At 39.4% G+C, this 24,365-nt stretch overlaps 1 protein-coding gene across 7 annotated transcripts in view; it reads right to left on the bottom strand.

Moving 5' to 3' along the window:
- PTPRM (protein tyrosine phosphatase receptor type M) overlaps nt 1-24,365 on the bottom strand; it is an 834,094-nt gene that overhangs the window by 503,696 nt on the left and 306,033 nt on the right. For all 7 annotated transcript variants that reach the window (XM_055238011.2, XM_055238031.2, XM_055238021.2 and 4 more), the window contains exon 3: nt 8,402-8,673. In XM_055238011.2, coding sequence (XP_055093986.1) covers nt 8,402-8,673 — 272 coding nt within the window. The remainder of the gene's footprint in view (nt 1-8,401; nt 8,674-24,365) is intronic.

Raw genomic sequence — 24,365 nt, 5'->3', positions numbered from 1 at the left:
GCCCCTCTCCCTAGTACAAGCTCCTTTGAGTCCTTGCTGCACGAAGAACTCCGAGCAGGGCCCAAGCTGAATCCACACCTAATCTTCTCCCAGGACTCTTCAGTATATCTAAGGCATTTGTTTTAACAAGGAGGCTCTTGTGAACCAACAAGGCTCTCATATTTGATGACTTTATCCTCCCATTCCCTATAGTCCCTGCCTACCCTCCCCAGCCCCACTTCTTTATGGAGAGCCATGGGGGAAGGAGATTTTCAGCTACCTATGCATTGTTTCTCTTTTTAAAGCAACTATTTATATTAAAGATCACCACCTCCCTGGCGTCTGACTGGGCTCAGAATCACTGTCTTCTGAAAGCAGAGAGGAAGGCTGAAATTCTGGGTGAGAGCTGAGGCTTCTGGGGTGCATGCATGATTAGAATATGAAGAAATCCGTGGCTGGCTCCTTTGCCTCAGGGTGTAGGGGTGGGAAACAGGAGGCGGGGGTGCAGAATCAAAGCAGAGTTCTTTTTTTTTTATCAGCACAATAAAGCAAGAGGGCGAGTGCATGAGGAAAATATTCTTCAAATGGCAAAAAATCAATGTCTAAATCAAAAGAGGCAGGTGCCCTGAGGATGGCAGGTACCTGCCCTTCCCCACTGCTTCCCAACCACAGGAGGGCAGGTCCACACAGAAGCAATTAGGAAAAACATTAATTAAGGAATTAAATATGTGTTAATCACTAAATACTTGGCAATTTATGTTTTAAGGAACAGTAATTAACCTGCAATTAGCTGTATTCCATGCAGGTTACCATTGTGATGTGTACCTGTAGCATATTATTCTACCATAAATAGTAAAAACTACACAAAATGACTACTGTGGTAAGAACACTTTACTCTGCTAAGAAACTTTTCAAAATTCTATAAACGTCTAACAATGTTAATATTAAAGCTAGAAGAAAAATCTGTGAAAGTAAGAGATGCCCAAAAAGACCTATTATGGTTATCAAAAGTACACAGGACACTTTTGTCTAGATTGACTGAAAACTTCCCCTAGTCCAACAATTGCAGAGTTCAGATGCTGATCAAGATGAAAATTAACTCAGTATTTTGTAGCCAAAGCGAAGTGAGAAATGGATGTTCTGGAAGAAGGTCCAGAAGGTCATGGGAAATAGCCAACTGAAGAGCCCAACACAGTGGTCCCTGAATGCAACCCAAGGGCACCTGGTCCTTGAGATGCAGTCAAACAAGTCCAGGGAAGGGAGAACTGCATGGACCCTCACAGAACCTCACCTTGCAGTGCTGTATGAGAGCAGTTCTGGAATGTTCTGACAGAAGGGAACTTGGTTCACTTTGTCTCATGCAGTGTTTCACAAAAGGATTTGTTCCTGGAGCCCTTTTTCATTTAACACCTTTTGACATTCCACTAAACACATTTAGGAAGCGCCTTAGCAGGGAGAAAGCATCAACTATTAACTGGTCACCTTTTTACCATCTTCCACAAATCTTAACAGTGGCTCAACAAACTGCCACCACTTCTTAAGAGGCTAGAATATCCCCAATGTGCTTTTCCTTTCATCTTCAACCCCTAATTACCCCTAATTACTACCCCTCACCCCGCTGTAATTAGGAAAGTGAGGCTCATAAAGTTTAAATTAGTTGCCCAAGCTTCTAAGTAAGCAAGGCTGATATACAAATCCCATTCTTTGTAACACAAAGTGTATGTTCTTTGACTGTCCTCTGATGCTGCCCATGTGCAAACAATTTATAATATGAAATTCCTTTAAAATAATTCATCAATCAATTTTCACTCATATCAAAACTACTTACTAGTGTGAAATTTGCTTATAAAAATAAAGTACTGTATGAAGTATTTTAACACAAAAATATTTCAAGTATACATGAACCTTATATTAATATTTTAGAATTCTAGAATATATCCTGCAGCCTATGTAATAATTGTAGAGGTGGTGTCTAGAGGAAGCTGACTTCCTGTACCCTGAGAGAGGGCTTCTCAAAGCACATATCCTATTATCTTGTCTTCAGCTTTCAGGCCTAGAAACAGCCTGAGAATGCATCACTTGGATACTGAGTTTTATGCACCATGTTCATATAAGAAAATGTTACACACACGCATCCATGCACACACAATACTGGGAAAAAAAAAAAATATATATATATATATATATATATATATTTTTTTTTTTTTTTTTTTTTTTTTTCTGAGACGGAGTCTTGCTCTGTCCCCCAGGCTGGAGTGCAATGGCACAATCTCAGCTCACTGCAAGCTCCGTCTGCCGGGTTCACGCCATTCTCCTGCCTCAGCCTCCCGAGTAGCTGGGACTACAGGTACCCACCACCATGCCCGGCTAATTTTTTGTGTTTTTTAGTAGAGACGGGGTTTCACCATGTTAGCCAGACTGGTCTCGATCTCATGATCTGCCTGCCTCAGCCTCCCAAAGTGCTGGGATTACAGGCATGAGCCACCGCACCTGGCCTGGAAAATATATTTTTTATATTTTGGAATCAGAAATATAATAGTCAAAAACCAGAGTCACATTTTCAGGCCAGTACAGAACTTCTTATAAAAAAATCTATATGGGAAATTATATCAAAAGCAGACGGGCTCTTGCATGACTTGTATTTCTGAGAGCATCAGACTACAACAGGCATCTCCTCGGTACATGTGTGCTGGCCTCATGGACTAGGGACTGGATCTGCAGCCCAAGGAAGCCCCTCCCCTGGCTCAACTTCACAGCTTATTTTTTGTTTGTTTGTTTTGTTTTTTGTCCGGGCTTTTCTTCTGACCATCTCTAATTAGGCTGACACCTGAGGCTAGGGGTGAAAATTGGATTTGGTAGGTGTCTTCCTTTTACTTTATATCTGTGAATACGGCCTGTCCTTCTTATCCCAACTGGGAAACCTCATTCAGGTCTTACACAGCGATTTTAAGGCCTGCAGTTCAGTGTCTGGGAAGTTTCCTGCTGACATCTCTCTTGCCGCATCTACAATGTGCCATTTACCTAATAGTTTATATTGCTATTAGGGCAATGATTTCAATTTGTTTACTGCCCAGCAGATAAAGGGGAAATAATAAGGAAGTGCTACCTTAACCCTGTCTTTAAAAATTCCAAGGCTGATGCTTGGTGGAAGTGCTCAGGAATTAAACAAACAAGTGGGTTTTCAGTAGATCTATACCCTTTATAGATGTTCATCAGGAGTTGGTAGTAGCCCATCTGCATGAGGGCAGCCAGTGTTAACAATATTTTTGCTCTGATCTTCTTCTTCCTCATTTTTATTTCCTCAAACAGGTTTTTAGGAGAGTGGAGATTTAAAGTCAGGATGTGGGCTTTTTATTTTCATTATATACTTAATTCTTAGAACAAGCAGAATGGGAAAGGAGTGACTGATAAATCTAAGATTCAAAATAGTCTTGTCGAAACTAAAAGGCCAGATTATTGCTTTGGAGCTTTCTTTAGGTACCTAGCCATCCAGTCATTAAATGTTTTCATGGATATTTGAAAAGAAGACCACGTACTTGTAACAACTGTTCTTTTCTCAAGTTTCTGCCTTGTGCTTTGACCTGGATTGCATTATTATTGTTTATGCAAAGAAAAAAAAGGAAAGCACAAGTTTTTCCTGTATATTATATTTCCATTTCCATTTTAAAATAAAAATTTTCCCAACAACAAAAAAATAAATAAAAACTTAGCAACACTGTATTGAAGAATCTCTACAAATCCATCTTTAAAATCAAAGTACGAAGCTATTCCTAATGAATCTATCAGTGCTATGAACTGAATGTTTGTGTACTCCCCAAGTTCATGCTGAAACCCTAATCCCAAATATGGTGGTATTAGGAGGTGGGCCTTGGGGAGGCGATGGGGTCACGATGGGCGAGCCCTCATGATGGGAGTAGACCTTCATAAGAAGAGGCGTGAGAACTCTTGCTTCCCTGACCTCCCCCTAACTGTGTGAGGACACAGAAAGAAGATGACCATCTGCAAACCAGGAAGAAAGCTTTCACCAGAATCTGACAACGCTGGCACCCTGATCTTGGACTTCTCAAACTCTAGAAATGTGAGAAATATTGTCTGTTGTTTAAGCCATACAGCCTGTGGTATTTTGTTACTGCAGCACAGCAGACTAAGATATCAATGAAGCAATACATTCAAAAGTGAACCAAAAAGCTATGAGAAAAAACTTCTAACTTAATTTGGCAAATCATTTACTGCTCAGTAAAGTGTGAGAGATCACAGTGAAAAGTGAGAGGGCTTAAAGGTTAGGAGCAGAAGTTCACAATTGGGAAGGTGAAATATGTTATCCAAAGGTGCTCAAGAAAGTAAGAATTCACTGAAAATGACAATGGCCTGAAATATATAGGACCGTCTTACTCTCAATGTAGTTTAACAGTTCCTTTTTAAAGTCTGGTATTCCAAGACTGTTCATAAACCACATCATTCCTTTAATGCAGCTGACTGAGCTAGGGTTATAAAAGGCAAGACAGAAATTCCACATCTGACTGCAGCCAAGGCCATGCTAAACCAGCATACTGTGGCTCTGGAGGCTGTGACGGTCTCAAGAGAGCCCATTCTAAAGGTTTTGTGTGGACACTGCTAAGGCCCAAGAGAAGAAACTCAGTGAAAAGATGAGCAGGACATACCTTCTGATCTCAACTAGGAGTGTGGTCCACTGGCCTCAATCCAGCAGATAACTGGAGACTGAGGAAGAACCTAGAATAGGTCCCAGAGGGGCACTGGGAACATTCCAGATCCCTGTCTTCCCTACTTTGGGAAAGGCTCCTCCAAAAGAAGGTTTTTAATCACATTCAGCTTCTCAGCCTAGGCCACCATACAAAAACCTCTGGAGGCCTAGCTTGGCCAAACCCACTTCTACTTGTTGCCTTTTTTTTTTTTTTTTTTGAGACAGGGTCTCGTTCTGTCTCCCAGGCTGGAGTGCAGTGGCACAATCTCAGCTCACTGCAACCTTCGCCTCCCTGGTTCAAGGGATTCTTGTGCCTCAGCCTCCCAAGTGGCTGGGACTACAGGCGCGCACCACCATGCCTGATAATTTTTGTATTTTTAGTAAAGATGGGGTTTCACCATGTTGACCAGGCTGGTCCTGAACTCCTGACCTCAAGCAATCCACCTGCCTACCTGCCTCAGCCTCCCAAAGTGCTAGGACTAAAGGCACGAGCCATTGCGCCCGGCCACCCACTTGCTTTTTAACCCTATGAAACACATTTCCTAAGTTTTGTCCCAGAGACCATATGCTTTAAACTACTGACTGGCCACTAGTACATTTATATAAAAAGCATGTGTTTATTAAATAGGATATTTTCCTTCTGGAGGAAGAACAAATTTTTACTTTTTGTTTTATAAATAAAAACAGTACACGTATGTTGGGGAAAACTGAGAATATAACAGATGGCCAAAAAAACAAAAGTTTACCTGTTATCCCACTAGCTAGAGAGATTCTACTTTCTTTTTTCCTTATTTTATTTTATTTTTTTCTTGAGGCAAGGTCTCATTCTGTCACCCAGGCTGGAGTGCAGTGGCACGACCACAGCTCACTGAAGCCTCGACCTCCCAGGCTCAAGCAATCTTCCAGCCTCAGCCTCCTGAGTAGCTGCGACTACAGGTGCACGCCACCATGTCCTGCTAATTTTTGTATATATATATATATTTTTTGTAGACACTGGATTTCGCCATGTTGCCCAGGCTGCTCTTAAACTCCTGGACTCAGGTGATCCTCCCACCTCGGCCTCCCAAAGTGCTGGGATTACAGGCTTGAGCCACTGCGCCCAGCCAAGATACCACTTTCTTATGTATTTATTTCAGGATATATTTAAGCCTTTATTAGATTTTTTAAATTTAAAAATAGAATTTAACGTATTGCTTTATACCTGTTTAATCCATTTAACAACGTAACCTTAAATGTATCATTAAATTTTCTTCCATAACATTATTCTTAATGGCTGCAAAATAAATTTTTGTACTGAGGTAGCATAAATCAACAAATACTCTATTGTTGGAAAAATACTGTTTCTGATTTTTCTTTACTATAAATAAGCTGCTATGAATATCCCAGTGCTTAATTATTTGCAATCACTCTTCATTACTTCTTTAGGATAAATTCCTAATAGTGGATTGCTAGATTTAAGCATATCTAAATTTTTTAACAATTTTAAAACTTATTGCCAAAGTACATACTCTAAAAAGAACTTAACAATTTACACGTGCACTCGCAGAGCTTTCCCTATCTCTTCATTTCCATTAAAAAAAAACACATTTACTTGTCACTCATGAAATCCTAGAAATTGTTGTAGGTATATGCCTACAAAGATAAATTAAGCAAGAAATTTACAGCCCATTTATTCATCAGTCCAGGGAGAGAGAAATTGGGGTTGATGGATCTTAACTCATAAACACCGAACCTGCAGAATGGATTACTGGATGCTGTTCACGCCCATTTTGAAGACAATCAGCCCTGGAAAGCCCTAGCTTTCCCTTCCCTATGTCTAGCCAAGCACCTCAATTAAACATGAAAAATGATCTTAGATGCGTGTTCCAGCTGGCTTCTTTCTGAGCCAAAGGAATTAAAGAGAAAAGCAAAATATTGCAATCCTCTTTATTCCTCCTCATAGTTGGCCATTAATTGAGTATTCTCAATACTGTTATTTTTAAAAGATGCTGTGGACAAAAAAGAAAAAGCTCTCCAAATGCCCATTGTCACTAATTTCCCACTTTGATCCTAAGTTAGGATGCTCTTGTGTCACAAGCATCCCCAACAGAAGGGCAGACAGGACGTGACGTCAGAACTGCTTTAGTACCACTTCTGAACTGTCCATGGGCCTCCACCCTTCAGTTACTTTAAACAGGAACTCAAAGCAGTTACTGCGGGTCTCCACAGAGCCCCCCAAATAACAGGACAGGCCTTGTGGTAGTGCCTCTGTGACAAGGACTCCATCTACATCTGGTATTTTCTTCCTGTTGCTTACGTGGGCGGAAGCAGGGACCTGCCCCTCACTGGCTTGTCTCCACAGGGCTCATCTCTTACGACTCATTTACTCCTGAGACCCATTTGCAGAGGGCATCTTCTTTTAGACTCAGGTGCTATGCCTTTCTGCGTCACATATGGCCTACTTAATACAGAAACTAAAATATCCAGCTGGGCACAATGGCTCATGCCTGTAATTCTAGCACTTTTGGAGGCTGGGGTGGCAGGATCACTTGAGACCAGCAGTTTGAGACCAGCCTGGGCAACATAGCAAGGCCCTGTCTCTACAAAAAAAATTTAAAAAATTAGCCCAACATGGTGGCATATGTCTGTAGTTCCAGCTACTTGGGAGGCTGAGGTGGGAGAATCACTTGAGCCCAGGAGTTTGAGGCTGGAGTGAATTGTGATCACAACACTGTACTCCAGCCCGGGTGATGGAACTAGTCCCAGTCTCAAAAAACAAAAAAAAAAAGGAAAAGAAAAGAAAATATAATTGCAAACCCCGTAGATAGCATTTCTTGCCCTCCTACAAGTGACTGCTTTTATTTTCTTAAAACAATACATGCCAGGCATAAACAAATTTTGAATTGTATTTTTTACTAATTTGAGAAAGCCTTAAGGCACTCCTTATCAAATAGCATAGGTTTTTCTTGCACTGTTATAAAAATTTATTTATTTATTTATTTAAATTGCAGATTCAGGAGGAAAAAGTGCAGGTTTGTTACCTGGGTAAATTGCATGATTCTGAGGTTTGGAGGTATGATTAATCCCGTCACCCAGGTAGTGAGCACAGTACCCAAAAGTTAGTTTTTCCACCCTTGCTCCCCTCCTCCTTTTTGTATTCTCTAGTGTCTGCTGTTCCCATCTTTATGTTCATGTGCACCCAATGCTTAGCTCCTACTTATAAGTAAAAACACGCAGCATTTGGTTTTCTGTTTTTGCATTAATTCACTTGGGATAATGGCTTCCAGTTACTGCTAAAGACATGATTTCATTCTTTTTTATGGCTGCACAGTATTCCATGATGTGTATGTACCATGTTTTTTTTAATCTAGTCCACCATTGATGGACACCTAGGTGGATTCCATGTCTTTGCTATTATGAATTGTGCTGTGATACACATTCTACCAAAAAAACTCCTGAACTCATGTAATTGATCTTCCTTTGGTTACATACCCAGTAATTGGATTGCTGGGTTGAACAGTAAGTCTCTGTTCAGTTCTTTGAGAAGTATCCAATCTGCTTTACAAAGGGGCTGAACTAATTTACGATCCCACCAACAGTACAGGATGAGAGTTCCCCTTTCTCCACAACCTTGCCAATAAAAATACAACAACCTTTTCTGATTATAATGATATAACAATAATTTTTATTTTTAGAAATTAGAGGATGCTTCAAAATATGTAATAAAAAGAAAGCACATACCTGATAAAAGTTAGGCCAGAAAGTACTAATGGCCAGTTCTGCCCTGTTCCATGTACGTGTTGGGTCTCCAGATATATTCCAGATAGGATTCCCCAGTGGCCCATTATTGACCTTCACGTAGACATTGAGTAACCCCGGAGGAGAATTACTCTTGCTGGACACAAAATAGTGAAAATCGATGCAGTGGGTGTCATTTTCTTTAAGTTGGGGTAAGAGCAGGTGGGCTCTCTGCCCCTCAGGTCTCCCAGAGGCATTCACCAGCATGAAAGAACCTGCAAAAACAAAATCAAGGAGAGTCATACCCTGAAACACTACTTTCTGGTTATCTCTGAAAACCCACCATCATTTACATGGGTTGGCACTGCAATTTCATGTCTTACTTAGGCTTAAACTGCCATTTCTTTCATTCCTATTTCATATATCACCTCCTCCTCCTCCTATCATCCCCCATGTGTTCTCAAGAGTGCACATAGTATTAATGGAAAATTCCCTGGATGTTACTGTAATTTGACTTCTAAATAACAGAAATGTAGCATAATGTTCATAGACTCGCCTTAGTCTAGCAGTCAGAAGTCACAGGTGATTATTTAAATTAAAAATTACAATTCCATATTTAAAATGCATGTCCTCATTCACACCAACTGTGTTTCAAGTGCTCAGTAGCCACGTGTGACAAGCAGCTACCACACTGGGCAGCACAGATACAGAGCATCTCCATCCAGCAGAAAGTTCTACTGAACAGCACTGTCCCATCATGTTAGCATTACTCAGTAATCACTCTGTATAACCTAGAGAAAGACAAAAGATTAGGTGGGCTGTGCATCTTAGGGTCATGATATTGGCCCCATCTGTTCCCTGCTGCCAGTGTAATACAATCATCTTGCACTTCAGCACCAGTACCCCACCTCCATCGCTGGAACAACTGACTTCTCCTTGACAGTGAAGGTGTTCTCACAACAAGGTGATGACTTAGGCAATCATTGCCCCAAATGGAGGACGATCATTCTAAGAAGTCTCATGAGCTCTTTGGATCTTGACCCCAATGGCCCTAACCTACCCATGAGTGTTGAGGAGCTTCCAGATGGATTCAAGCTTTCTAGATACCAAGCACTTGAGCCTTCCCCATATGAATTTTATATTTCACATAGTAAAAGATAAAAGCAAAATGTTCTAAGATGCAAGGGAAAATAGGTTATCATAGGTCTGCTTTAGCACAGAGAAAAAATGTATTGAAATTCTAAGGAGGAAATACACCTGAACTTGGAGTATAAAAATGAAAAAAATAAAAATAACACAGATGGGTACCCTCATTGTGAATCATAATGTTCAAGGTGTGTATATATGTTAATATGTGTTTATTGTCTACCCACACATATGAGTAAACACACACATACACAGTACTAGAAAATGTATGGAATTTCTGTTTTGTTTACATGCTGTGGTTGCCTAAACAGCAAAACAAGAAGACCACCTTTTTATAGTAATTCCCAAAGAATTACTGTAAGTATCAAATGAAAAATACAGATGTAGATATCCTTCACAGATTAAGAGGTTGTTGTTAAAAGATCTATATTATCATATGCTTTCTTATGGTTGCTACCTTTACAGTTATGAGGTGAGCCAGGTTTAACACCATTTATGATAAACAGGAATGGGGTCACAGAGAGATTAGAAGCAGCTTATCTAGGTTTTAGGATGAGTTAGTGGCAAAACCAGAACTTTGAGCTTCTGAGTTTCCAGCCCATTACTCATTCTGCCACACTCCAGTAACCCCATGTTTCTTCATGTGCTTTTTGAACATATATGAAAAAAATACCCTTTCACAGCAGTGAAGGGAAATTACAGTAGCTATTTTAAAACAGAGCAATTTTTCAAGCAATGAATGTTATGCACCTAGAAATACAAAAGCCAAGTCAAAGCGAACCTATCTATGAAATATAACTTACCTATGAAATATATTTCAGCATTAAGGAACAATTTTAACTGTGATTTAAGAAAGAGGGGCAGCGAAAGAACAAGTGACAAGAGAGTATCATTGAAATAATTCAGGTTAGTTATTGTTTACAAATGTAAAAAATCTTCAAAACATGCAGGGTTGATGAACTCCATCACAAATCCAGAGTAAGATGTTCGTGCGTGTGAGTTACAGATTGTGTTTTTCTGCTCTTAGTAAAGTAGAAGCTGATTTACGCCAGATTCTATCACTGGGGGCTCTGTTATCTACAACAGTTACCACATATAGTCTTACTGGTGGAGCTGAGGCATGACATGTTCTTGAGGTCACGTCTGAATGAACAAAACCTTGAGTATGGCCACATTGCCAAGAATATTTGTTTCTCTCATTGTTCCCATCACTTAAGCTTGGGCAAGCATGGGTGGAAAGCACGGCAATATACACAGGACGGCAAAGTAAGTGTTGCCCACATCCTGCGAAGCACTCAGAGGAGCCTCCTTTCACATATTTACATAAACTGGGTAACTTTCTACCATTACTGTTTAGGAAATCACCCAGTTTTCCGAAACTGTTATTTTCCTAGCTACACAGCCTGCCTCCAATGCTGAATCCACTGTGCTCCATTCCAGCATGAAATGCTCTTACACTCTTGTGTCTAAAGTACATAAGAATTTTTATGTTGAGATCCAGGTGAAATTCAGGTAGAATCTAGGTTACTCGAGTGATCCTAGCTTTTATAGTCCTTTCTCCTTTTTTCCCTGTTTGACTAAGAATAGTCTGTTTTGCTTTGAGGCATGCTTCTGTAGTGCAGATTAGCTAATAGAGGATTACTAGATAGAGGAGAGACATCCCTATTACACCCAAGTCCTCTTGGTTTATGTGCAATTTTTTGCAGGACATTCATGTTGTGAAGTGATGAGGGGCAACTGTCCTCTCAAACAAAGGGAAAGCTTTATCAGTGTATGATGTCTTTTAAACAAAGCTGAAGATCCTACAGAAGTGTCTTTCCTCAATGCAAGGAGTGGCAAGAAGGGGATTTGGTGGTTTCATTCCTCTTTCCACTCCTAAGCTGTCTCTGAAACTGTAAGAACGGGTGAAGAACTGTGAAGCCTCTGCCCTCTTCCTTTGTGTTTAAAAAGGACAAAAAAAGAAAAGGACTGATGAAGAAGACAAACCTCAGATCATATTTTTATGTTCACAGCAAGTAGTCTCTATTAGAAGAGAATGACTTTGAGGACTTCTATGGAGAGTGGGAAGAAGTGGAGGCCTTGGGTTCAGGGTCTGGGGTTCAGGGCTGAGGATGGTCTCATGGGGTCCATGCCAGAGTGGAGTTCAGAGAGCCAGCACTTTTATTAGCTTTGTCACTGTTTTTGTTCACTTGGCAGCTACAAAGCTGCATAGATTTGGAAGGGTCAGCCCCAACCCCGTTCTTCTCATAAGATCTGCTATTTTCTCTCTCTCTCTCTCCTTTATTTTTATTTTTTTATTTTTTTGAGATGGAGCTTTGCTCTTGTCACCCAGGCTGGAGTGCAATGGCGTGATCTCGGCTCACTGCAACCTCCACCTCCTGGGTTCAAGCGATTCTCCTGCCTCAGCCTCCAAAGTAGCTGGGATTACAGGTGTCTGCCACCACGCCTGGCTAATTTTTTGTATTTTTAGTAGAGACAAGGTTTCACCATGTTGGTCAGGCTGGTCTTGAACTCCTGACCTAAGGTAATCCACCCATCTCGGCCTCCCAAAGTGCTGGGATTACAGGCATGAGCCCCCGCACCTGGCCTAAGATCTGCTATTTTCAGCATGTGATTTTGTGAAATTCATGAGAGGCTTCTATGTACAGTCCTCCTCTGGCAGGGGTTCAGGTCCTCAGGAGACAATTCTGTCTAGACTGCCCCCATGGTCACTAGCACAGCTAGTCTCTCCCAAATGATCTAGAAATCAATTAAGCAGCACTCAGATTTCAACACTCACGATCTTTTAGAGGAAAAATCTCTGCCAAGCACCTTCCCCTGCGGTACACTCCTCTGCAAGATTCCCTTTTTCCCTTCCTCTACAGTCTCCCAATTGGTGTATCTATGCAGCCTCGTAATTAACCATGAATGCAAACAAGGTAAGCGAGACAAAGCCTGCCACAAAGCACAAGACCAGCAAATGCTCCTGAGTTTCATTATGATGACTTTAGCTCCTCAACCCTCCTAAATGTATGGCTTTTTAAAATTATGTGGCTCTTTTTTAGAGACAGGGTCTCCCTCTGTCCCCTAGGCTGGAGTACAGTGGCAGGGTCACGGGTCATAGCAGCCTTGAACTCCTGGGCTCAAGCGATCCTCCCATTTCAGCCTCCCGAGTAGCTGGGATCATAGGTGTGCATCACCACACTCCGCTAATTTTTTTTATTTTTTATTTTGCAGAGAGAGGGTCTTACTATATTGCCCAGGCTGGTCTCTAACTCCGTGATTAAAGCAATCTTCCTGCCTCACCCTCCCAAATGTTAGGATTACAGGTGTGAGCCACTGTGCCCAGCTGGGATTCTTTACCATTTATCTCTATTTCCCTCTGTTCACCTCACAACTCTCCTGGTCCTACTATAATTCACCTAAGCAGTAATTTTTAAGTTTCCTTTCTTTATGAGAGAAGAACATTAGTACTGAGATAACACAAAACCTTCAACTCAATTAATCTTGCCCTTACGTTTTTGGGGAAAGGGAATCTTTATTTCAGTGTGTGGCCATCAGGACTTAACTCACAGCTTTAAAGTACGAAAGGTGACGTTTCTATCCACACTCATGTTTCCTGACAGTGGTGTACTATTATGTGCCAATGAATTTACAGAAGCAAATGTGAAAGTCTAGCAACCTGCAGTAAAGTTACAGTTGGCAGGAGGAAGAGAAGTGTTGCTTCTTAGTTTGTTTTTATCACCTATCTGCTATGAAGGTATAAAGTCAACTCACTAACCAACGTTTAGAGAATTACAGAATTCAAAGCATTTATATTCAATTTTAGACTATTAAGTCTGTTTTTTAAGCTATCCCTATATGGCTGAATGTTTAATTTTCACCTTCTACTTAAATGTTTTGACTGCGAGGAAATGCATTTTCAAAGAGTAATTGGGTCTCCCTCTGTAGTTACTTCCTTACAATTCTTTCCTCCTACAAAAAGCATTCCAGCTGGGTAAATTTTTAAAAAATCATAATTCAAATTAGCATAGAAATTCTGTTTGTGTTCAGATAACAAAACACCCTTAAGTCACTAGTATAAAGTTGAAAGTATACCATTGCAGGCAAATGAAATGAGCTCTGCATGATGGAGTCAGCTTCAAAAAGGGACAGCCTTTAGATGCAGACTTAGAAGCTTCTTAAGAATAATTATTTTGGTTTCCCCAAAAAGGAAAAATCTTTGATAAGAACATGCAATGTTCACATTCTCAAATCTCTGGGTGAATTAAATTTAGCTAATCATATCCATTGGCAAAGGCTTTTGATTAAACTATCTTCCATCATTGTTTGTGACAGCAGTAATAACTACACAGAACTATTCCTTTCTAACCCATCATTAAAATTTGCATTGGTGTGTTTGGGGCTCTAGATTTGTCAAGGCTGAGAAAACTACATGAATTCTCTTCCAAGTGTATTTGAGAAACTTTGCAAACAACAAAAAAAGAGAATATTTTCCATTATCCAGCAGGAAGAAAGATTTACATGTGTTCTTCAATACTTTGGCTTACAGAGAAGCATCATTTTATGAACTTTAAAGCTATTATAAAATTCACTTTTTAAACTTCTTAATTTTAGCAAAAGCCACAGATTATTGGTCTTTGCCTCCCTTTGGCTGTTTTGCCTTTTTCTTGTATGACCATGCCTTTAAATTTGTGGATTTAGAATACAAGAGGCAAACAAAATGTTAACAAGTTCCATCACTGCAGGCATATCTCCTGACTCTAGTTTATGGGGTTATTTGTGCTTCATCTGACCTATTCAGATACAACCAGTTAGAACAATTCAGTTCGCTAGAGCAGCACTTCTCAATCTATAATGAAAAACCAGTTTTTTTAAAAAAAAAAAAGTCCAATGCATCTCAGACCAATTTATATAAAATACAATAAACATGAATTGCTAGAAAAATGAAATTGTTTAGTCACACAACATGGTAGCCCCAGATTTGTTATTATTTGATGAAATAAAATTATTCTGTCCATTTCCTATAAAAATTTTCTAAAGACTTGCTCTCAGTTTCTGTACTGGTCAGGGACCAGAAACAATGAGCGGGCCAGCTCTGATCTGCCGACCATACTGAGTAGCATAGGCTTCAAGTTATAGCAGAGTAAAGCAATATAGCATCCTTGGTACCCAAATATACATTTTTCCTCAACAGTAGATGAGGAAAATTGAAAGAAAAGAATGAAAAAAATAAAAATCTGCTTTCTTAACCCAAAGGTAAGTTATAAAAGCCAACCCCTTTGAATATGAAAGAATGTTGCATAAGAAAATGAAGAGGGAAAGTGGGAAGCAAGTGGACACACATGGTCATGGTGAATGGAAAGGTTGCACCTGGGCTCTGAATACAGAAAAGACCCGGCTTCAAAGAAAGGAGAAAATAAGGGGTGCCAGTAGGCCACGGCACATGGAATCACCACGTACATCTGCACGTCTTAAGGAGAAGGGGAGAGGGTATGGAAGCAAAATGGGCCACCAGTGCCTAAGCCAGGTGCTCCATGAACTTGATCTAATTAAATCCTCACAACAATGAATGTCTGAAGAAAGAGCAGGGTGAACCCACTAGAGGACAAGTGAAAGCATCGGATAGGGCCAAGGGGAATGCAAAGTTTTTACCTTCAAACTCCAAAGGCAATGCTCCTAAGACTAACATCTTTCAAACATTTTGACTGTAACTCATAGTACAAAATAATAGATTGTACTTCCCCCACTGCCCTACTCCGAGACGGAGTTTTGCTCTTGTTGCCCAGGTGGGAATGCAATGGCACAATCGCGGCTCACTGCAACCTCTGCCTCCTGGGTTCAAGTGATTCTCATGCCTCAGCCTCCTGAGTAGCTGGGATTACAAGCACGCACCACCGTGCCCAGCTAATTTTTGTATTTTTAGTAGAGACAGGGTTTCACCATGTTGGCCAGGCTGGTCTCAAACTCCCGACCTCAGGTGATCCACTTGCCTCAGCCTCCCAAAGTGCTGTGATTACAGGTGTGAGCCACCACGCCACGCCAATATATTGTTCTTTACATTCCAGTATACATGTGTAAAGCGACGTGTCTCTATATACATTTACCTACACACACACATACCCAGGCTTTCATTAAAAAAAAAGTGTATCACTATGCTTCTAACCACGTGTATATATGTACTGCTTGTACATTTTCTATTCTAACTCAAATGCATTTTGCAAAATCAATCAATCAATTCTGGCTGCAACCTACAACTGACATCAGAGCCCACAAATGCTTTAAGACCATAATGCAACTCCTCTCAATAATCAAAACCACTGTGCTATGCTTCCTAAGAAAGCTTTTCATTTTTAATTTGTCCTTTACATTTTGATCTCATCCCCTGATTATCATAATACCAGGTTACATCCCTCCTCCAACTCCCTCAGTCAGTACTGACACAGCTCCTAAAGAATATGTCTCCAGAAACTTCCTGAAATAGGGAAGAGGAAGGTCTGTGGAGAAATAAATGAAATACAGGAGCAACGCTCAAAGGGAACAAAGCCTCTGCAGGGAGGTGCCACCATCGCTCTAAAAATGCTTATTAGCACCCATTTCAGTCTGATGAAACCACAGTCTCCAAGCTGCATTCACATTCTGCAGACCAGATATCATACATCCTTCCTAAGCTACTGCCTCTTCTATGCCCCTCCTACAAACATAAAATACTTATTTCTCAGCCACTAGGGAATAAGACATGAATAACAAAAATTCTCCCTTTTCCCAAATGACACATTTTCTATTTGCCCCATCTCTTCTTGCCTTCCTTGTGGATTCCCAACAACTACTGAAAAAGACCATTTGTTAGTTGTACTAATTCTTGCCCCATTCATGATATGCTGGTGAAAACACAGTAAGATAGCAAAAAGAAGTAATACTGTATCACAGGGAAGCTGAAGTAAAACTCTCTAACCAACTGCACACCTCTTTATTCCCTGATATGGCTTGGCTGTGTCCCCACCCAAATCAAATCTTGAATTGTAGTTCCTATAATCCCCACATGTCGTGGGACGGGCCCAGTGGGAGTTAATTGAATCATGGGGGTGGTTACCCTCATGTTGTCCTCATGATAGTGAGTGAGTTCTCATGAACTCTGATGGTTTTATAAAGGGCTTCCCCCTCTCCCCCGCCCCCGCTTGGCACTTCTCTCTCCTGCCACCATGTGAAGAAGGATGTGTTTGCTCCACCTTCTGCCAGGATTCTAAGTTTCCTGAGTCCTTCCCAGTCACGTGGAACAGTGAGTCAATTAAACCTCTTTCCTTTAAATACCGAGCCTCAGGTGTTTCTTCATAGCAGTGTGAGAATGGACTAATACACTCCCTCACCAGGGACAGCGGCTGATGGGATCATCCTGGCGTGGACCATTCTACAAATCATGCCATTTAGTTCATGGTACTCTGTTCTACTTGAGAGAATTCCACATCAATCTAGGTGCTACAAAATTAGTAAGCACAGCTCATATACCTCAGATGTGCTTATAACCTTTGCTTTAAGACATTTATATTAAATACCAAAAAGATATTCAATTGTCAATTTAGTGATTCACAGCACAACTGAATGGCTATTTTTATTATTCATAAAAATATTGAGCTGAACAAAAATATATTATTTCACCTTAACTAGTCACTTTTAGCCATGGCAGGATTCATCTGAGCACCCATTATGTATTGGGGCATTTTGAGAACTACAAACAAGACAAACTTGGACCTATTCCTCCAGCAAGAACCTCACAGTTTAGTTGTATATCGTATTTTAAGTTGTTTTCATTCAGCACAGAAAGAATAAAAAGAGATTCACAGAATTAGCAAATCAGATCATTAAGTTCACCAACAGTTACATAAGTAACAACCAGAAGTAGCTGTAAACTTTATGGATTTAGGACCATCAATCTTAAAAGGGACTTGTGAAACACAGTTATAAGAGACAAAGCAGCATTGGAAGAGGCTCACTGCAGAGAGGAAACCCTGGGGGTTCTGCAGTAACAAGTAATGTTCTCTCCTTTTATAAGAAAAGGGAAGATTTAATGAGAACTAAATTGTATTACAGTGTGTCATTTACACAAACTGCTTCAGTGACTTAGGTAGAAAATACTAGGTGCGAGCTTTGTAATTTATAAGTAAAAAACAAACACTGAGTAAAGCAAACACAACCTTTTAACTATCTGATGACGATAATGACTGTGTCTCAGGAAATGAGCCACACATACAACAATCGAGTAGTGACAGGTTGACTATTTAGAATGTTCTAAAGAGACTGTTTAATTTCCCATACGTCAAGTTTTTCATTGATTGACATCTTTAGAAATGGGTTCGTTTTTGTTATAACTCTCAGAATGACACAAGCCATCACAATATAAGCTTCCGTTTATTTTTCCCCTAAATTAGTGTTGATTCAGAGATCTTTTTTTTCCACATGTGAAAAAAAGCCTATGCTACTCAGTATGGTCTGTAGATCAGAGCTATCTGGTGATATTCTGCCAGCTAAACTATGACTTGCCTTAAGAAGAAATTGTGCAGTTAGCTTTTACATAAAATGCAGGCCAAACTTAAATATTTTAAAGGTCTATCTTTGACACATTCAAACGCTTGCTAGTGGTACTCAGAAGAATTTTGCTAAATCATCCTTTGTCCTAAAAAACAGTTCAAAAGACTCCAAGGGTTCTGTCGACATCCCTGATTGAGAGCTCCCCATATTCCTGAAGAAGTCAAAAGATGTTTCATTAGCCCAACTAGGGTAAGAAACCAGAGTCATGCAGGAATTTTCACTGCTTGATCAGAAGGCACAAAGAAGGAATGGTCAAAACTTAAAAAGGCGAGTCAGCGGAGAAAATGAAATGGTGTCCCCATTAAACTAACGATACAGTATCAAGTTTATAAATTATCAAAAGTCTGGAACTTAAGGAATCTGTTGGATTAATTAACCAGAAAAAGCATCAAAATATCAATAAATAATTAGCAAATAATATGAAAAAGCAATCTGCATTAGCAGAAATACAATGAGAACACAGATGTCTGGGAAAATAGTTATCTTACCACTAAACCAAGAAATTTAAATTAAAGCAAATGCTGGGTATAATTTTAACATGGATAAATTTCTTAATTACATAAACATTTCAACACTATATGCTTGTGAGGTTCTGGTGAAGCTCCTGCAAGGGTTCAGGAAAGAAAGAAGCAGGGGATTTTATCACACACAGCATCCCAACAGCAGAGGCCACAGAGAGGGTCACACTCCTTGCCAAGAGCAGGCTGGTAGATAAATCTCACCTATAAAACTTGCTAGTTCTGTGACCTTATGAAAATCACTCTCAATCTGGGTCAGTTCGTCCATAAACTCAAAAACAAACAGTGACTACTGTGAAAGAATTGGACTAAAGCAAGCAAAGTACTCTGGACTGTGTTGGGCAGGACCTGAGAAGGGCTCCCTGAGCTTGGTAGGAAAAGCTGGGCTCTGTAGCCAAACAACCTGAACTTAGGATCTTGACTCAGTCACACCTTGTGTGTCCTTGAGCAAGTGAACTAACTCTTCTTTGCAAGTTTCCTAATCAAAGAGGTGGTTGAATAAATTAAATAAGGTAAATCATGTAAAATGCTTCTTAAAAGGGTGACTAGCATAGAATAGATACATGTCAAAATTCAAACTTGGTCCCAGTTTTTACCCAAATGTATTTGAACTTAGCCTAGAAGACAAGATAACAGAGCTCTTACTTCAAGGAAATTTCTTACACCCATAAAGTTATGTGTATCAATGATCATGTGATTACACAGGTTACCATCATCCATCTTTAAATCAGCATAACAAGGTCAGTAATACAAACTAGGCATGGCACTTCAATTTATCTTCAATATCTAAACATGAATTTTCAAATATAAATAATCACTCTAGATGCAACGTGGAGTGAAAAATCTCCTAGTGTGATTTAAATGCTAATTTAATGCTTAGATGCTACCAAGTCCGTTAAATTATAAATATATATATTTAATTATAAGAGCAAAAGGCTACAATAATTAATGGTGATTATGAAAGCTGCTAATTATAAAACCAATTATTAAAAACTTTCAAATCATTAAATACATAACTATATTAACAATATGGGAACTGATAATAGCTAACACATGATATTTAACACGTGCTGGGCATTCTTCGAGATGTTTTACATATATTAACTCTTTTACTCATTACAGACAAGGAGGAAACTCAGGCATAGAGGGGTTAAGTAGCTTGCTCAAGATCATGTAGATAGTAAGTGGTGGAGACAGAATATGAACCTCAGGCAAATGTGCTCTGGACTTTGTGCTCTTAAGCATGTGATACTAAGCTGCCTCTCAGTTTAAGGGGCAGCACATTAGTTAGATAACTTCAGGAAGAACATTATATCCTTGTAAGTGTATATATAAATAACATCTAATTTTATTCATAAACCTAAGATAGCAGAGAAGGGAACAACATGTGAACATGCTCACTACCATGGGGGCAGGTCCAGGCTAGACTGCTGGAGGACAGGAGACAATGTGGAGCAGGATTCAGCCTTCCCAGTTAGGACCAGCTGACCTAACAGCTGACTGCAGACGCACAAGTGAACCCAGCCAAGATCAGCCATGCATGGCTCAGATCAGCTGAACCATTAAGCTGAGCCCAGCCCCAACTGCTGACCCATAGAATTATCAGCTATGAGTGCTGTTTTAAGACAACTTGAGGGTGGATTCTTACTCATGTGTATTTTGAGCATTTTCATAATAGAAGTTTTAAATGTTTTTTTTTAAAGTTTTTAAAAGACCTAACAATATCTAAATGAGCTGAATTTTGGATCATGTTATATCATTGAGAATGCATTACAGAAAATTAATATGTCTTTCTTGGGTACTTGATTGGACATGTGATTTAAAAAAGGATAACCAATTTGAAAATTTAATTTGACTAAACCAATTCTTTTTAAATCACCTAATGAGTTTATATCAATACAGACGTTTTGAATTTCTCACACACACACATGCACACACACACACAGTCATGCATCACTTAAGGACATTTTGGTGAAAGATGGACCATATATACAACTGCAGTCCCCTAAGATTGTAATACTGTATTTTTACTGCACCTTTTCTATGTTTAGATACACAAATACTTACCATAGTATTCCAGTTGCCTACAGTTATTCAATACAGTCACGTGCTATACAGTTTGTAGTCTAGGAGCAATAGGCCATACCACATAGCCTAGGTGTGGAGTAGGCTCTACCATCTCGATTTGTGTAAGTACACTCTATCATGTTCACACAATGAAAAAATTGCCTGATGATACATTTCTCAGAATGCATCCTTGTCATTAAGAAATGCACGACTTTATTACAGGTATATACACACATACAAATATACAGGGAGAGTGACCGGGATAGAGAGAAAGAAAGAGGCAGGGAGGAAATGGTTTTTACAAACAAATTTGCTGAAAAAAGAGTAAAGATGGTAAAGTTCAGGTCTTTGGCAAGAATGGTGCATGTTGGCCAGGCACAGAGGCTCACACCTGTAATCCCAGCACTTTGGGAGGCTGAGGCAGGCGGATCACGATGTCAGGAGTTCGAGACCAGCTTGGCCAACGTGGTGAAACCCCATCTCTACTAAAAATGCAAAAAAACTAGCCGGGCACGGTGGCACACGCCTGTAGTTCCAGCTGCTCGGGAGGCTGAGGCAGGAGATTCACTTGAACCCAGGAGGCGGAGGTTGCAGTGAGCTGAGACTGTGCCACTGCACTCCAGCCTGGGCAATAGAGGGAGACTCCATCTCAAAAAAAAAAAAAAAAATGAAATGGTGCATGTTACCAAGAATGTTTCACTGATACCCATAGTATCCTAGGATACACCATAATACAGTGAACAATTTACCCACTGTGGGATATGTCACTTATCATTTGTAAAGAATTTCTTTTTTTTTCTTTTTCTTGAGACAGTCTCGTTCTGTCACCCAGGCTGGAGTGCAGTGGCAAGATCTCAGCTCACTGCAACCTCTGCCTCCTGGGTTCAGTTGATTCTCCTGCCCTCAGCCTCTCCAATAGCTGGGATTACAGGCACCCGCCACCAAGCCCAGCTAACTTATTTTTTATTTTTAGTAGAGACAGGGTTTCACCATGTTGGCCAGGCTGATCTCGAACTCCTGGCCTCAAGTGATCTGCCCACCTCAGCCTCCCAAAGTGCTGGGATTATAGGCGTGAGCCACCGCGCCAGGTCATTTGTGAAGAATTTCTGAAGGAAGCTTTCGGTTTTCTGTTTCTCCTAGTGTTTTCAGCTCCTCGGCTCCTTGCTGTGGGAGCTATAGGATAATTAAAATAGTTGAACTCAGTGCATCTTGATTTATTCCCTTAGGTAGGTGGCCTAGAAACAGATTCATACATGTATATTTCTATCACTGTATCTCTAAGGTTGGCTGGATGAAAAGTTATTGAGTACACTATTTCATTTCCAGGTTTTGTTGTTGTTGTTAATTCAGAACCCAGTATAACTTATTACATTTCTACTAAAACCTTAGGTTTTAAAACTCGTTTTTCATAGAGGTCTAAAAAGGTGTTTCTCTCTCTCTCTCTCTTTTTTTTTTCTCTCTAGCATAACCACTTTAAAAATTACATTTTTTAAAAGCTTCATGTAAAATGTCCTCACTTGATGATGAATGATCGATCAGCTTTAGAGGTAAATAACTGTATTTTAGGGAAAATTCTTTATATTAGCTCTCAGAATATAAAAACAAGATAGCTAAATTCTAGATATCCTTGAAAACTGTTTTGTTTACATAGAGACCCAGTTTTCTTTCCCCATTTTAACTTTTCATTAAAAAATTAACAGAAATTGCATATGCCTTTATAAAATGTCAAAAAATAAAGGATTTCAAAGGAAAAATTAACCATTTCTTCCTTTCACTTAACTGACCAGAAACTTATCCCATTTAGACAATAGTATGTTTCCCTCAGAATACTTCTTTATATACAAATAAACATACAGACACATATATGAACTTTTTTTTTTTTAAACTTTTCCTACTTTAGTCAAAGAATAATAAGCTGACACATTCCTCTGCAGCTTGTTCTGTTCCTTTACCAATAATATAATGTTGACAACTCTTCAGGCCAATAAGGACACAGAGACCAAATTTACATTTTCGACACTTGCTACGACAAAGAACATCCAGTAAAGAGCCATGTGAACAGTTTTCATTTCTACAGAAAAGAGTCCCACAAGTCAGGTTTCTAGCCAAAAGGTATATGTATTTTTAATCTTCCAGGGTTTTGATTTATTGAATATAAATACTAAACAACTGCTCCAGACATGAAAATAGTATTTTTTAATTTATTAATGATCATGGTCAGTGGTTTATATAAAGTGGCCCTGTTACTTCAAAGAAGACTGGCAAATGTGAAAGCAGCTTCCAGCCCCCCCAAAAAAGAGGTCTCTTGGCATCCTCTAAGCACAGGCAATCATCTTGACTTCCTCTACTCCCTCCTTTTGGCTGTGTTGTTGTTACTGTTGCTCTTGTTGTTACTGAACCTGTACTGAGTGCTAGCTATGTGCCAGCCACTCTGCTAAGCACTTTATGTCATTTGGTCCCTTCAGTAACCATTGAGAGAATTATTGTCATTTTATAATCAGGAGGGTTTAAAAAAACTTCCCTAAGGTCACACCAAAAAGCAGATTGTAATCCAGTCAGTCAGATTCTGGAGCTGATGATTTAGCCTAACATATAATCAAGGTTTCATAGCACATCTCAGAGCCAGATAACCAAATATTGGTGGCGTATGCTCTCTGGAGAAAATTAAAAATAGAACCAAAAAAAGTGCATTAGAAGCTATTAGGGTCATCTCCAGCTTTGAATTACAACTCTTAAAAAGTAAAATTAGTCGATTCTCAAATTACATGAGCTATTCTCTTATTAAAAAATAAAAGTTAAAACTCACTATGCTTATGATGACAGTATGGAACCAAAACTAATTCTATTATTTCTTCTCAAGTAAACAAAAGAATTAGTGATAGAATGCAAGATAAAGAGATGTAAATAAAATCTATTATTTAAAAACTACCAACGTTCATTGAAAAACATGAATTTTAAGTAAGACATTTACTATACTATAAACAATTAAATCAACCCCTGGATCTCTTCAAAAGCCCAGAGGATACTTTTTATTCTTGTTGCTTCCTAATACAATAAAATGATATAATAACACTCATGTGGCTTTACTTAAAAATGTTATTTAAGATCAAATTATTCAAAACAGATGTCCAATTCTCTGAGCTTACAAAACCCAAGAGAAGACAAACATTATCTACTAAGTGCCAAAATGGTCTGAAGGTCAGAAGCATATCTGTGATGACTCACAGAGGCACTCGATACTAAGTGCTCTTCATCTTCTACCTCCACGGAGTGCCCTCCACAGGTCTGTCAAGAGATGCCATGAGAATCCTCTCCAACATTCACTCCTGTATAAATGGCACTTTTACTGTTGCCAATAATGAAATGGGAAGAAATGTACAAGAGTTAATACCACTGATTATCTTGGGTATTTTTATGCAAGGCTAATTTTTCTTTCATTTAACCAATATTTTTGTAAATAACTCTTTCAAGTAATCATTTTCAATCGGATAAAAAAAAGCAAACCAGGCACCCATAAACACACTGGGTAGAATAGCAAAGCAATATGAATAATAAATGCACAATAATATAATTTTAGAGTAACATGAAGAGAAAATATTAGGTGGGAATAGTAGACCAATGGTAATCTAAAGCAGTGATATGAGGAAGTGGGAAGGCTAAATGGGATATTT

The sequence above is a fragment of the Symphalangus syndactylus genome, chromosome 1 (assembly GCF_028878055.3).
Source record: "Symphalangus syndactylus isolate Jambi chromosome 1, NHGRI_mSymSyn1-v2.1_pri, whole genome shotgun sequence".
Taxonomy (NCBI): Eukaryota; Metazoa; Chordata; class Mammalia; order Primates; family Hylobatidae; genus Symphalangus; species Symphalangus syndactylus.
This window is presented reverse-complemented; position numbering and strand designations above follow the sequence as displayed.